The sequence below is a fragment of the Danio rerio genome, chromosome 12, assembly GCF_049306965.1.
Source record: "Danio rerio strain Tuebingen ecotype United States chromosome 12, GRCz12tu, whole genome shotgun sequence".
Lineage (NCBI taxonomy): Eukaryota > Metazoa > Chordata > Actinopteri > Cypriniformes > Danionidae > Danio > Danio rerio.
The window spans coordinates 7,336,430-7,353,036 of record NC_133187.1 but is presented as its reverse complement, the minus strand read 5'-3'; the positions used below and the strand labels follow the sequence as shown (position 1 = coordinate 7,353,036).

The 16,607-nt window shown below is 32.4% G+C and overlaps 1 protein-coding gene across 49 annotated transcripts in view; it reads left to right on the top strand.

Annotated features, from left to right (window-relative positions):
* pcdh15b (protocadherin-related 15b) overlaps window positions 1-16,607 on the top strand; it is a 506,664-nt gene that overhangs the window by 238,821 nt on the left and 251,236 nt on the right. For all 49 annotated transcript variants that reach the window (XR_012387602.1, XR_012387597.1, XR_012387592.1 and 46 more), the window contains 3 exon segments: window positions 150-269; window positions 3,443-3,553; window positions 6,574-6,744. Coding sequence is in view for 22 of the 49 variants with exons in the window: in XM_073917607.1 (XP_073773708.1) it covers window positions 150-269; window positions 3,443-3,553; window positions 6,574-6,744 (402 nt within the window). In the remaining 27 variants the exon portion in view is untranslated.

Here is a 16,607-nt window from a genome sequence, read left to right as displayed (position 1 = left end):
CAATATAGGAGTCAAGCAGAAGATGATGAAATGGCAGTGTCAGCTGGATGAAACATGTCTGATGGATGGCCATTTGAGAGTGTGTTGATGACACTTAACAGATCTTCAGTGATACTCAGCCTCTTCAAATGTGTTTTTATCTGTTTCAGCTAACGCCTGTCGGAACCACCATCTTCTCAGGTTTTACAGGGAACAACGGGGCTGTTGACATCGATGATGGTCCTAATGGACAGATTGAATACACTATTCAGTACAACCCTAGAGATCCGGTAGGTCTTTCTTTCTTTCTTTCTTTCTTTCTTTCTTTCTTTCCTTCCTTCCTCTCTCTCACTCCCTCCCCCTCTCCCTCTCTCTCTTTCTTTCTTTCTTTCTTTCTTTCTTTCTTTTTCTTTCTTTCTTTCCTTCCTTCCTTCCTTCCTTCTTTCCTTCCTTCCTTCCTTCCTCTCTCTCACTCCCTCCCCCCTCTCTATTTCTTTCTTTCTTTTTTTCTTTCTTTCTTTCGTTCTTTCTTTCTTTAATAGATAATAAAAATAAATAGATTTTAACTATTACAGTTTATTGAGTGATCTTGAGAAATGTTCCAATACAAGGTGCTATAAAGATGTGCTTTGTTCTTTTGAAGAGAATAATAAAATTTTCATCAATTTGTTGTTTTAGGATGGGATTATTTTGTTGATTTTTTTTTTTTTTTAGTTTGATATGTAATTGCATAAATCAAATGAAGTATTTCTTTCTTTCTTTATTTCTTTCTTTCTAAAAAAAAAAAATAATAACAATCATGAATTTTATGAGTTATAAAGCCTAAGTAAAGACTAAGTCATGACTTTAGTCAAAATTATTAGATAAAACGTTGAAATTATGACTTTTAGTTTTAGAAAGGTCAAAATAATGAGAAAGTGTCATGTTATTTTGAGAAAGTCATTGTTATGAGAACGTAAATAATCATGAGAAAGTATCTCATTATTGAGAGAGTCATTTTTATAAGAAAGTAAATCATTATTATGAGATACATTATTGAGAAAATTTCCCATTATTATGAGAAAGTAAATCATTATTATGAGTCATTTTTATAACAAAGTAAATCGTTATTATGAGAAAGTAAATCATTATTATGAGTCATTTTTATAATAAAGTAAATCGTTATTATGAGAAAGTAAATCATTATTATGCGTAATTTTTATGAGAAAGTGTCTCATTTTTATGAGTCATTTGTATGAGAAAACAAATCATTATTATGAGATACATTTTTATAAAAATAAATCATTATTATGAGAAAATAAATCATTGTAATAAGATACATTTTTAGAAAAGTCATTTTTATGAGAAAATGTCTCATTATGAGAGATATTTTTATGAGAAGGTAATTCATTATTATGAGAGTGTCTTCTTGTTATGAGATGTAAGTCATAATTTTAAGTCTTTGTCTCATAATTTCCACTTTTTAAGTCATAATGTTAACCTTTTCGTTTGTAATTTTAACTTGCATGGTCATGATTTTGACTTTTCATGTCTTAACTGGCGGAAATGGGCTTCCATTCTTTATTTTTCAATTCATATATTTCTGTAAAGTGATACTAAAACACACTATTGATAATATGTAATAGATTTTTTTTTATATGGATAGTTATGTTAGATGAATTTATTACATTTATATTTAAAAATGCAATATACATAATCAAAAACACAATTATAGCACTAAACAAAACCCCTAAGTTTTGTAAGTAGCATATTAATGTTACATAATTGTTAAAATAAGACAGAATTCAATTTACTATATTAATGTTTTTTTTTTTTCCACTTACAGCTGTTTCTAAAGATTGTATTGTACGAAATTTTACAATTGAAATGTATTTTTTTTTTATTTTTGTTGTTTTACACTGTTTGATATCCAGCCATAGCTTATGTTTAGCAGTGCTTTGTCTGTGGATTACAGTGTAAATTCATTGGGACATATTTATATATTTTTCAAATAATATTACACATGCTTGTGCATATTATTTTCACTGTTGTATTAAAGGGATAGTTCACCCAAAAATGAATGAGCACAAAATAATAAGATAATTTGAAGAAAGCTGAAAACCTGTAACCACTAAATTCTATAGTAGGAAAAACGAATATTATGGAGGTCAATGGTTTCAGGGTTCTAACATTTTTCAAAAATATATCTTTAGTGTTTAACAGAAAAAAGAAACCTATTAAGGACGGAAACAAGTAAAGGGTGAGTAAATAATGACAGAAAGTTTATATTTAGGTGAACTGTCTTTTAAGTCTTCATTCATTTTTTCAATGAGGTTTAGGTTTGCTGTTTAGGGTACACAGAGTTTCTGGCAGGTGCTTTACAATAGGTTTACTCCACAGCCTTACAAATCCTAAAACCTCCTGAAAACTTTGTTGATTATTGCCAAGAAGTATTTAGCACAGCCTCATGGACCACGATGAAACAATACAGATAAAATAGGAGCAAATACACCAAATGAAAAATAGCACAGAAAGGCGTTTGTCATGAAATGCAAATAAAATCATTAAAATGCATATGGTGGTATTACAAAATGCAAATTGGTGACATTCTCGTACTCCTTCCTAATGAGCACAGCATTATTACTGTGAGTGGAGTGAGAACACTCTAAACTGCATGTTTCAGTAACATTATACAATAAGAATCCAATTTAACAGCCTATTCTATTGTCTTCGTTTTTTGTATACTACATTGTTTTAGTCCGTTTCAGTAGTTTTGTGTGTACGCAGATATTTTTGAGGAATTATAAGATAAATAATTAACCTGGCACGGTGGCTCCGTGGTTAACACTGTCACCTCATAGCAAGAAGGTCACTGGTTCGAGTCCCAGCTAGGTGAATTGAATAAACTAAATCGTCAGTTGTTTACAAGCGTGTGTGTATGAGTCTGTAAGGGTGCTTCCGAATACTGGGTTGTTGCTGGAAGGGCATCCGTTGCATAAAACATATGCTGAAATAGTTGGCGGTTCATTCTGCTGTGGTGACCTGTGAAATAGCGACTAAGCCAAAGGAAAATGCATGAATGAATGATTAACCTGCCTAAGGAGGTGGTTCTCGGTCAGAATAACGTGCAATGTGATCCTGACATTATGCTGAGTCATAGGTCTGCCTTTATGAGACTATTACATTCACTTCCTAATTAATGCGATGGGCGTCATTTACACATCAAACACTTTTTAAATCAAAAGAGCAAGGAAGCATCCTGTCTCCATGTCCATTTTAATGCTTTACATCCCCACCTGTGTTGCTAAAAAGGGGCGAGAAGGTTTTGAAAGTCAAGTAGTTTTGTCCCATCAGCATTCTCTCCTTAGTGAAGCGGATAGATGATGAATTTCTCATGAGGCTTGGAGTGTGTGTATGTGTATGTGTGTGTGTGTGTTTTAAGAAGGAAAACCCCTTTTGACCTAACCTTTTTTCTTCTTTGCAGACCACTAACAGGACATTCGACATCCCCCTCACCCTGTCTGGATCTGTGGTTCTCAGAGAGAGGCTGAATTATGAAGAAATCACACGCTACCTTGTCATCATTCAAGCCAATGTAAGTTGGAAGGAAGAGATACTGTATAAAAGCATGAAAGATTTACTCACCCTCATGCTGTTCCAGCTCTGGAAGACTTTCTTTCTTTTATTTGGAACAAACCGAGATGTTAGACAGAGAGTCCAACTAAGTGGATGGTGAAACTCCAAGCGCCATAAAAGTAGCACTCAGTAGGAACTTTGTCTGAGGGACTTCAGAAGAACTTCAGAAGACTTGGAGGATCTATTTTTTTTTAAATTTATGCTGTTTTAAGAAGCTGTCGGATTTCCAGTTCGACGATTTACTGTGGAAAAAAACCTCCCAATCATTTCAATAGGAGCCATAGCAGTTTGAAAATTTCACAAAAAAAATGTCAGAAAGTGGTCCAGAAAAAAGTAATAACTCATTATTAACTTTGTTTGAACAGACTGAAAATGAAGTTGCTATGCATTGTGAAGTCGCTCTTGGGTTTTAATTCAGACGTGGTGATTTTTTACACACGTTATGTCATGCGTTTCATATTTATTTGACATTTAAAAAACATTAGATTTACATCATGGTCTGTTCTTCAAAAAGCTCTCAGAAGATTGGGAATATGGTTTAAATGTTAATGTTAATTAATTAAACATTTATTTTGAGATACTTTGCAGAAAAATGTAATAAAATTGCTTGAGAAACTAAAGTTTGAGGTGACGTGAATAAAACCGTTGATCCATTTAGGTGGAAGTGGCAAACTACAAGCTTTACATGTTTAAATCAGTGTTATATCTTGTAAACGTGAATTTTGTCACTGTGTATTTAATTCATTCAGTCATGAAGGCTCTCAAAGTATGCATCCAAGACCGAAATGTGACCTCCGGTGGACAGTAGCAGCCCCGAAATGAGAGACAGACTCAGAGTTTTCCTTCATTCACTCATTTAGTCAGTTTTTTTGAAGTTTGTTTGTTGGTTCGTTTAGAAGTTTGTTTGTTTGTTTGTTTAAAAAGTTAGCTTGTTCGTAAGTTAATTTGTTCGCAAGTTTGTTAATTCGTTTGGAAGTTTGTTCATTTGTTCGTTTGTTAATCTGTAAATGTGTTTGTTCCTTCATTCATTCATTCATTTGGAAGTTTGTTCCATCATTCGTTCAGAAGCTTGTTCGTAAGTTTGCTTTTTCGTAAGTTCGTTTGTTGGAAGTTTGTTCATTCCTTTAGAAGTTCATTTTTTTGTTTGTTAATCTGTAAATTAGTTTGTTCTTTAATTCATTCATTCATTTATTTGGAAGTTTGTTCCTTCGTTCGTTCAGAAGTTTGTTTGTTTGTTTGTTTGTTCGTAAGTTTGGTTGTTCTGAAGTTCGTTTGTTTGGAAGGTTGTTCATTCATTTGAAAGTTCATTCATTTGTTCGTTTTTTAATTTGTTAATGTGTTTGTTCCTTCATTCATTCATTCATTTGGAAGTTTTTCCTTCATTCCTTCAGAAGTTTGTTCGTAAGTTTGTTTGTTTGTAAGTTTGCTTGTTCTGAAGTTCGTTTGTTTGGAAGTTTGTTTATTCATTTGGAAGTTCATTCATTTGTTCGTTTGTTAATCTGTAAATTTGTTTGTTCCTTCATTCATTTATTCATTTGAAAGTTTGTTCTTTCGTTCATTCAGATGTTTGTTCGTTCGCTTGTAAGTTTGCTTGTTCGTAAGTTTGTTTGTCAGTTTGTTCATTCGTTTGGATGTTCATTCATTTGTTTGTTTGTTAATCTGTTAATGTGTTTGTTCCTTTCTCTCCTTCCTTCATTCATTTGGAAGTTTTTTCCTTCGTTTGTTCAGAAGTTTGTTCGTTCGTTCATAAGTTTGCTCATTCGTAAGTTTGTTTGTTCAGAAGTTTGTTAATTTGTTTGGAAGTTCGTTCATTTGTTTGTTCATTTGGAAATTTGATTGTTCCTTCATTCATTCATTCATTAATTAATTCATTCATTCATTCATTCAAAAGTTTGTTTGTTCAGAAGCTTGCTCATTTGTGTGGAAGTTTGGTCATTTGTTCAGAAGTTCATTCATTTATTTGTTTGTTAATTTCAAAATTTGTTCGTTCATTCAAAAGTTTGCTTGTTTGGAAGTTCATTTGTTCAGAAGTTTGTTCATTCATTCAGAAGTTTGTTATGTTTCTTAATTTGGCAACCTGCGCTTGCCTGTGTTTTGAAAAACCTACTTCAACCACTGGGTGTTTTAACTTACACACTGCACCATTAACCAATATCTTGGTCTTGTCTGTGTAAACTTTTATGAAGCCAGATAACCTTAAAGTCAATGCAAAATGCATTTTGAAATCTAATTTGCTCAAGCTTTACTGAGTAAGATCAACAACGATATTTTAAAACAATTATAAGAATCTTACACAATCTGATATTGCATAATATTGAATTCTATAAATAGGGTCAATATGTTTGTTTTATGTTTTTTTGCTAGAAGTAAGATTGTAATGTTTTTTTTATTATTATTTGCAGATTTTTTTTCACTTCTGATATTAAAGAAGCGCTGTAAAAGAGTTTTTTTGAATGGGCAAACTTAAAACAAGTTATATAGTCAAAATAAGTACACTATCTTAAAACAATCATACAAATCTTAGCCAATCTGATCTTGCATAGTGTTTAATCCTTAAAACAAGACCAATGAGGTTTAATTATTGACTAGAAGTAAGATTGTAAAGGATTTCAATCAATTCTGATAGTGGACCAAATATTGCAAAATTCAATTGAACATGTGCTAATGCGACTGCAACTTTAATCAATATCTTGGTCTTGTCTGTGTGTAAATTTTTATAAAGCCAGGTAACCTTAAAGTCAATGCGAAATGCCTTTTAAAAGCAATTTAACAACTGAAATGAGATATACAACAAGAAAAAAGTAGGACTTCAAGTGAAGGGCTTGAAAAGTTAGTGCGATTCCCAGTATCCTCATGCTGTCAGTGCAATGTCTCATTTTGACTTTGACTGGAGAGGGGTTTTTTGGCTGAAGTGTATGTTTTGGAGATTTGGAGTTGGACAGGCATCAGTGCTAAACTAAGTTTGTGTTTTTCCCCCAGGACCGAGCTCCAAACCCGAAGGACCGGCTCACTGCCACCACCACGCTCACAGTAGATGTTTTGGATGGGGACGACCTGGGCCCGATGTTTCTGCCTTGCAGTTTGGTCGACAACACCCGTGACTGCAAACCTCTTACGTACCGTGCCAGCATCCTGGAGCTCACCGATCCTGTGAGTGCTTTCTTATCGCCTACTTTCCCAGCTCTGTCTTATGTTGAGAGTTATGTTAAGTTAGCTTTTTTATATATATATCATAGCTCCAGTTTGAGAATTTACCTGGCTGTGGATTGTTGTTTGACTGGCATGTATTTTGCATTTTTTGGTCTTGAAAGATGATCTTTATATCCTGGGTTTGCATTTGAACATAGTTCTAATTTTGGAAATATGTTTTTTTTTGTCTTAGTTTTGTTTGCACATTTACTTAATTATTTTAGTGTTTGTTTGTTTTTTTAGAGTTTTTCAATCAAAACAGTTTTTGTCTCTTATTTAGAATGTTGACATAAATTGATTCACTTCGAGACGGGCATGTTGAAATTGAAAATAGTAGAGAATGTGAGATATATGTATATGTGTATATGTATATATAAATACATATGTATATAGAAGTCTGGAAGTTTATTCATTTGTTTGTTTGTTCATTTGGAAATTAGTTTGTTCCATTCGTTTATTCGGAAGTGTGTTCCATTGTGATTTTGTTCATTCAAACGTTTGTTAATTTGTTTAAATGTTTGATCATTTGGAAGCTTCTTTTATTTGTTGGTTCATTTGGTAATTATATTGTTTTGGATTTATTAGTTCAGAAGTTTGTTCCTTCATTCGTTCAGATGTTTGATCCTTTGTTCTGAAGTTTGCTTGTTCTGAATTTCATTTGTTCTGAAGTTTGTTTATTTGGAAGTTCGTTCATTTATTCATTCATTTGGAAATTAATTTCTTCATTCATTCCTTTACTCAGAAGTTTGTTCCTTCATCCAAAAGTCCTTAGTTCGTTTAGAAGTTTGTTAATTTGTTCAGAAGTTTGCTCATTTGGAAGTTCTTTGTTCATTCGTTCAGAAGTATGTACGTTTTGAAATTCATTCACTTGTTAATTTTTTTATTTGCAAATTAAATTATTTCTTCATTCATTTATTCAGAAGTTTGTTCCTTTATTCCTTTGTTCGTTCAGAAATTTGTTCCTTCATTCAGAAGTTTGTTCCTTCGTTTGTTCATTTGTTTGGAGGTTTGTTCATTCAGAAGTTTGTTCATTTGTTCATTTGGAAATTCATTTGTTCAGTTTGTTTGGAAGTTCGTTTGGAAGTTTGATAGTTTATAAGGTTGTTTGTTTGAAAGTTTGTTTGTTTAGAAGCTTTTTATTTGTTAGAAGTTTGTTCGTTTGGAAGTTTATTTATTTGTTTGTTCGTTCATTTGGAAATTTGTTCTTTCATTTATTCATTCATGTTTTTGTTTGTATAAAAGTTTGTTTGTTGATTCGGAAGTTTGCTCATTTGGAAGTTTGTTTGTTCGAAAGTTTGTTTATTCGGTAGTTTGTTCGTACAGAAGTTTGTTAATTTGTTATTTTGTTAATTTGGAAATTTGTTTATTTCATTCCTTCATTCGGAAGTTTGTTCATTCAGAAGTTTATTCGGAAGAATGTTCGTTTGGAAGTTTGTTCATTCATTTCTTTATTTGGTCAGAAGTTCATTCGTTTGGAAGTTTGTTTGTTTGAAATTTTGTTAGTTTGTTCGGAAGTCTGTTTGTTCGGAAGTTCTTTTATTTATTTGTTTGTTCATACGTTCTTTCGTTCAGAAAATGTATTTGATTGAACCTAAATATCAAGAAACCAAATGATAAAGATGCTTTGAAGACAACGTATTATTGTGCAGTCTCAGGTTGGGGTCAGGAAATAGTGGACAGACATATTTATTATTATTAGGTGTGGATTTTTTATTTATTTTTTTAATATGCAAATCTCCCATGCTTATTCATATGAGTGTTTAATGAGGGGGTCAAACAGAAAATAGTTGATTACTTCTAAAATATAAAAAAAAAGAACTAGTTTAATTAATTCAGTAAGTGAGCAAGTGTTTAGGCTGATTCAAGTAGATTTATAATTTTTTTGGACAATTTATCTTAAATTACTGGCTCATTTTGTTATCTGGACAACTTTAGTCTTGGTTGAAATACTGCAGCTCCTCTGTAAAATATTAATGATTAATGCTCTTCTGTCAGTGTGGATTAACATATGCTGTCCTAAAAATCCTTATCCCTGAAAATATCAGCAATCATGTTGTGAGTTTTCTGTTGGCTGTTATGGATTCGCAAAATAAATCTCTCTTTTAAATTGAATCAAATAGGTTGGCAACATTAATTTAATTTAATTTAATGTTTTATTTGTTTTGTTTATTTTTATTTTTATTCTTTCTTTCTTTCTTTTTCTTTATTTTTTGTCTGTTTTGTTTGGGTTCATGTTTGCTACACTCTGTTCATTATTCCACATATAGCTTGTGAAGGACTCTGCACTTCAGGTAAACTCAATTTACATCCACAGCATAACAAATTAAGCTGAAAAGTTTTTATGAAAAAAAAAACGTATTTATTTTTATTCTTTATTTATTTATTCATTTATTTTCATTTTTTATTATCTGTTTGTTTGTCTGTCTGTCTGTATGTCTATATATTTTTATTTGTTTATTTATTTACTTTTTTATTTTCTTGCTTATTTTGTTTACTTGTGTTTTGTTTGGTACACTATTTTTTTATCATGATTTGAATCGTATTTCACATAGAAACAGTAACAACACTATTCTAAATAAGATTCTTTACTCTTTATTGTTCCACATATAGCTTGTTTCGGGCTTTGTACTTCAGTTTAGACAATTTACTTTATTTTTATTTATTTTTTTATATTCTATTTAATCACCTCTAAAACAGGTATGTTTACAATGTAAAAAGAGATTAGTTTGCTTTTAGAGATTATCTTTTAAATTGAGTCGGCAATAAGTTGGCAACATTTATTCATTATTTTTTTGTTTTGTTTTACTTATTTGTTAGTTTTTTTAATAATTTATTTCATTTTTTAGTAGTAAGTTTATTTATTTATTTTTATTCGTTCATTTCTTTTCGGCTTAGTCCCTTTAATAACCTGGGGTGGCCACAGCGGAATGAACCGTCAACTTATCTAGCATATGTTTTATGCAGCTGATGCCGTCCCAGCTGCAACCCATCCATGGGAAACATATATATTATAATATATATATATATATATATATATATTAACCATTTTAACTTACACTGGATTTACTCACTCAAGTTAAGTCAACTTGTTTTTAAAGCAACAGGTTTACTCACTTCTTCTTCTTTTTTTTTTTTTTTTAAGTAAAATTACGAATCCCTTTTTACAATGTAATGAAAGTTTTAAGTAGCTTAACGTGATGATTAACCTGTTATCCATCACTCACTTCTTGTGATTGGGATTAAATGTGTAGGTGACACACAATGCAAAAGTAGGTGTAAATAATACAAAACAAAACTCATATTTTTTGTGCTAAACTTTGTCTGCCTCAAGGGCAAAGCGGTGATGGGGTTCTTAGTGACTCAGCTCACGGGTCACCCTATCTACGATTGCACCTGCAATATTTGCAGCACCAACGTAGAGCCTTGAGCACTAGGATATCGCCACCCCGGCTTATGTGATAAACGCTACTTTAAAAACATGAAATTACGGCCATGGGGCATACAACCCTAAATCAGCATTTCTATTAGCTTCAGATTTGGTTGATGTATTGAAAACTTGATTTATTTTTTAGCCAACTCTTAACAAAGTCGAGCGCTGTTTGACTTGAATATTGCGTTTTGTTGTTGCGTTTGCGGAATTGCAGGTAGCATTTATAATACAGTATTATTACTGAGGTGATATGATGTGTTGAAGAGTAAAAAAACAAATCAAAATTGAATGACATTCCATAATTTTGTCCATTAAATGTTACTGATGTATGCCACATATGACGCATGATGTAAGACACATTTTACCACACAGTTTACCACAAAAAAAGATGACAATGAAGAAGAAACTAGTTGGCTTGGTGTTACTGTATACTGTTATACAGTAGATTATACTTATAACTTATAACAATATAACTCACAGTACTGTTTAAAAGTCCTAAGCAATATAGCAGCTTTGTTGGCCTTAGACTTTTGCGCAATATATAATAAATCAGTCTCTTTATTTTAGTTTCTTTACACACACACCGTTTCCTCTTCTAGCAAAAGTATTTGTTTAATGTGGATTCCTTTGCCACCAAGCACAGCTTCAACCGTTTTGTTCCAATTGTCCTGACATTTTCTGAAATAATGTGCGAAGTTATATATCAGGCTTCTTTTAGCACTTTCCAGAGCTCTTCTTCAGGTTTATAGTGTCATATCTTTCTTTTTCTGTCCAGGTGATCTCATACAGACTTTATAATATTCAGGTTTGGACCCTGTTTATAGGCCATTTCATCAATGTCTGTGTTTCATCGGCTGTTGTCTTTCTCTAAATAGGACTGCACTACAGTTAGCAGAACATTATCATGCTGAAAATGAAAACTATTACGGCTCACGTCCTATACTGAAGGAATAGCATTATAGATTAAAGCCTGCACTTTTCAGCATTCACAATTCCATCAATTCAGACTAACAACAATGGTAGAAATGCAGCTCAAGTCATGACAAACAACCTCTCCCCAGCATTCTTTAGTCAAAATAATTAAATCTTAAACAATTAAACCAAAATTCAAACTCTAACCTAACTCATATCCTAACAAACCATACATCAACTGAAGGATAATGTATTAACCCTGTATAATTTTAAAAAGAAAATTACAAAATAATAATACACTTATGACTGGTTTTGTGGTAAAAGATCACATATATTGACTGTAATGTTGGCCTAAAACTTTTGCACAGTACAGCGTGTCTACCCACCTTACACCATCCGTCATCTGTCATCATACATCATTGGAAGTCGAGTACATAATTTAAAAATCTACACATCAATCTGCTTCATAAGACATATGTTATCCCTCTGGCCATGAAGTTTGATGACAGATTCATACGCTTTGGAAAGCTTCAAAATAAAAAGCCACTATCCAAAACTATTATACAGCATAGAAGAGCCAGAATCAAATTTAAAACTACTTTTGCTCTGTTTATTTGACAGAAAAAAGACATATACACTGTAAGGTCCAGCCAGTTGGTCCAATGACGGTATCCACTGGTGGATGAAGGTTCACTGCATGTTCGGTCTTTCCAGTGCACAATGTTGATTTATATTAAACTTAGCTCATATCTGACTCCAATTTTAGTATGAGGTGGTTTAGAATATTAATATATTTATCCTCGTTATATCTGACTCCAATTATAAAACATTGATTAGGTTATTTTGTTTACGTTTACATTATTTTAGATTATGATTGAATATTCTTTTGATTTGTTATTATACCTTATTCTCATTTACTCAGATTCCTGTAGCATCCCGAGTCTTGCACCGGCCGGGTATACAATCTCTTAATACAAGCTTGTCAGTCTTGGTCATTAAACAGAGGCGATTAACCACTCTCCTAAAAAGGCAGAACCCTACATTACTCAATTTAGGAGATTTTTTATGTGGTCCCCATAGATCTGTTATCTACTTAATCAAGACAAAGTATTTTAATAATAATCGCACAGGATTATAAGTTTGTAGATGAAGGCCTAAATATCCACACTTGGGTGGATGAAGCCGAGTTTCAGCATACTCAGCATACTTCAGCATACTCAGATGCAAATGCAGCAGGAACTGTTTTTTCCCGCATTCCCACCTGCTGGGTTGTGGAGTCAATTGGCCCTGTTTTCAGCTCATGTTTTGAATTGTCAAAGATATCAAAATATTTGTAATATTTCAACTCTTACAACACTATATTAGGTGCACCTTACTAGTATCAGGTTGGACCCCCTTTTGCCTTCAGAACTGCCTTAATCTCCTTAAGGTACTTGAAATATTCCTCAGAGATTTTGGTTCATATTGACATGATAGCATCACACAGTTGCTGCAGATTTGTTGGCCTCACATCCATGATGCAAACCTCCAGTTCCGTCACATCCCAAAGGTTCTTTATTGGATTGAGATCTGGCGACTGTGGAGGACGTTTGAGTACAGTAATCTCATTGTCATGTTCAAGAAACCAGAGATGATTCACTCTTTATGACATGGAGTGTTATCCTGCTGGAAGTATCCATCAGTAGATGGGTACACTGTGGTCATAAGGGGATGGACATGGTCAGCAACAAAACTCAGGTAGGCTGTGGTGTTGACACAATGCTCAATTAGTACAGTACTAATGGGCGCAAAGTGTGCCAAGAAAATATCCCCCACACCATTACACCACCAACACCACCAGCCTGAACCGTTGATATAAGGCAGGATGGATCTATGCTTTCATGTTGTTGAGGCCAAATTCTGACCCTACCATTCGAATGTCACAACAGAAATCGAGACTCTTCAGACCAGGCAACGTTTTTCCAGTCTTTAATTGTCCAATTTTGCTGAGCCTGTGCGAATTGTAGCCTCAGTTTCCTGTTCTTAGCTGACAGGAATGGCAATCGGTGCGATCTTCTACTACCTCAAGGTTGGACGTGTTGTATGTTCAGAGATGCTCTTCTGAATACCTCGGTTGTACAAGTGCTTATTTGAGTTACTGTTGCCTTTCTATCTGCTGGAACCAGTCTGGCCATTCTACTCTGACCTCTGGCATCAACAAGGCATTTGCGCCCACAGAACTGCCGCTCACTGAATATATAGTTATATAGTTTCTGAAATACTCAAACCAGCCCTTCTGGCACTAACAACCATACCACGTTCAAAGGCACATAAAAAACACCTTTCTTCCCCATTCTAGTGCTTGGTTTAATCTGCAGCAGATTGTCTTGACCAGTGTCAACATGCCTAAATGCATTGAATTGCTGCCATGTGATTGGCTGAGAAATTTGCGTCAACAAGCAGTTGGACAGATGTACCTAATAAAGTGTACATCAAGGATTTTCTTAAAAGTAACTTTACTTAAATTTTAAAACAAGTGAAGTCAACTAACTGCTTTTTGCAGTGTGGTTGTGTAATGCAGATTATATAAAATAAACACTTCTATTATTCAATAAGCCTAGCTGCCAAAGTGACACATTTTTTGAATGTCAGTTATCGGCTCTAACCTCGGGAGGGTTGCATTTGTTGGAAATCTGGCTCATTTTTTTTTGTGTTTTTTTTTTTTTTTTTTTTTGTAAGCTTCTAGTGCTGCAAAAGTGTTTGAAAGGATTTAGGTTTGGAAATTTCCACTGTTTGACTCACTCTGTTGGCGGCATGCTTTATACTGAGTCATGTTGCTTGACTGCGCTTTGAAGTTTTACATTACAGACAGGCCCTTTAATATTCTGTACAATTTCCTGATACACTTTGGAATTCATTTGTTCCTTGGTGATAGAAACCCTCTACCAGAAATAACGTTCCTATACCAATGCACTTATTCCAGCATGCTTCACAGTTGAGATAATGAGTTGAGCAGAAATTTGTTGGAAGATGAGCAAGAGCAAGTGACCAAAAACAATTTTTTTTTTCTGTAACATTTTTTTCCCCCTTTCTAAACAAATTTCATCATCACCTATCAGTGTTTTTTAATCAGTATTTATATATATAATTATAATTTATATTTATATATATATAATGTGTGTGTGTGTGTGTATATACACTTTCATATATATATATATATATATATATATATATATATATATATATATATATATATATATATATATATATATATATATACTTATTATATATACTTTTTATATATTTATTTAATTTAATTTTATTTTATTTTCATTTTTTATTTATGTTTTAATTAATGTTTATTTATTTTTATTTATTTATTGAAATAATATTTTTGTAAATTTTAATATGTATTTATGTATATTTTTAATTTATATTTATATTTTTATTAATTAGTTTTTTTATTCGTTTATTTTTATTAATTCATTTTAATTTTGATTAATTCATTTTTTTTTTCTTTCTCAAACACGTTCCATCATCACTCGACAGGGTTTTTTTCTTTACTTTTAATGTAAAAAAAAAAAAATTGTGTTGTTATTTTAACCAAAAGGCCATTGTCACACTTATTTTGTATTTTCTTGTTTAAGCCAAGTAGTATAACTTTCTTCTGAGTCATTGTCGTCTACAGAAATACATTTGTTTTTATAACAGAAAAATATTTATAAAACATTTATTAAACATTTCCTGCTTGTTGTCAAACTACTTCATAAGTGTCCCAAGAGGCAATTCAATCATAACTTAATGTTAAAACTGCTGTCATAACCTTACTTATGTGGCTCTTTTTGGCTTCTCAGAAGCTGTAGGAATTAAAAATGTAAAACAGGAAATACTTTGGGACCATAGTTTTTGTTTACATCCCTCAAAATGTTCTATATATGTTTAATAGGTCTCGGATTAGCAAATCAAATTTTAGTCGCCATATTGGTCAAATTTTTTTTTTCAAATCATATTTAATCAACTTTGACCTGTTTTTGTTTAGTCAAGTTTTAGTCAACTAAATATATAGGACATTTTTGTCATGCGTCATAATGCTCAAAATAAACCGATCATCAGTGGTTTATTTTTAAACATTTGTTTCTTCTTCTTTAATCTGGACTGAACATGACAGAAAATATGTGTTCTTATTATTTTAGGCTACTTGAAACATTTAGACTTCTATTATCTGATTTATAGTGAGAATACAGAACAAAAAGCAGCTTATATAGACATTTGGTGAACAAATGCAAAGGAGTTACATATCCATAATATAGTACGACTACAGACTATGCATATAAATAATGCATATTAATATAATGTATTGCTCTAAATATCCCAATAATTTGTCTTTAGAGATGGATATAGTGCAAATATTGCTGCAAATTTTGAGAAAAGACACCATAAATCTGTCATTTTAGAAAAATGACGATGACAAAACCTGGAGAAAACACTGAGAGTATGTGAACATACAGTAGTTGCCAGATTGCTAATATTAAGTACATTAAAACACTAAGCAGAACATTCATCTTTTCAGAAGAAAATTTCAGATGGGAGGATTTAAGCTCTTGACATTGGCAACAGAAAAAATGATACCATTATCACGCATCCAGGCGATTTGCAGTAAGGAAGCATAAAATTGCTACAATTCAAAATACTGCATCTTCAGTGGAGAAAATATGAGCTCCTGCAATACACTTCATTGGTATGTAATGATTATTTCAAAGATATAGTTCATCCGAAAATAAAGATTCTGTCATCAATTACTCCTCTTGACTATTTTTTTTCTAAACTACTTTATTAGAGTTTTGTTATTCTGTTGAACACAAAAGATAGTTTGAAGAATGTTGGAAACATGCAACTATTGACTTCCATAGCATTATTTTTCTATGAATACCAATGTTACAGGTTTTTAACATTCTTCAATATATCTTCTTAGTAAGAAATGCAGTACTCTGAGTAAGATATGTCGATTTTTGACTACCAGATAATAAACTGATCCATTAATAAAGTCTTGTAAATGTGGTTTACCTGCATTGCTGTGATATTTAAATAAGCAGACTTTGAGACATCTGATATGATGTGGAAATTATATATCTTATTGAAACTACATTCCCAACCGTTTCCTTACAACAGGTGTATAAAGTCAAGCACTTCTACAAACATTTATGTGAGAATAGTTTGCTCTATTCATGAAACATCCTCACTACTAATTATTCTGCAGTCAACTGTTGGTATTATAACAAAGCAGAAGCAATTGGGAAGCAAAACCAACTTCTTCATGCTTGTCTGTCTGGGAATCCGGTTGGCAGGAGGAACGTAGCTGCCTGATTGCATTGTGTGAGATTTAAAGCTAGGAGATTATGGTGTGGCCTTGTTTTCCGGGTGTTTATCTCAGCACCTTAGTTCTAGTGAAAAGAACTCCTAATGCTTTAGCATGCAAAGACACTTAAACAGTTTAATCCTCTCA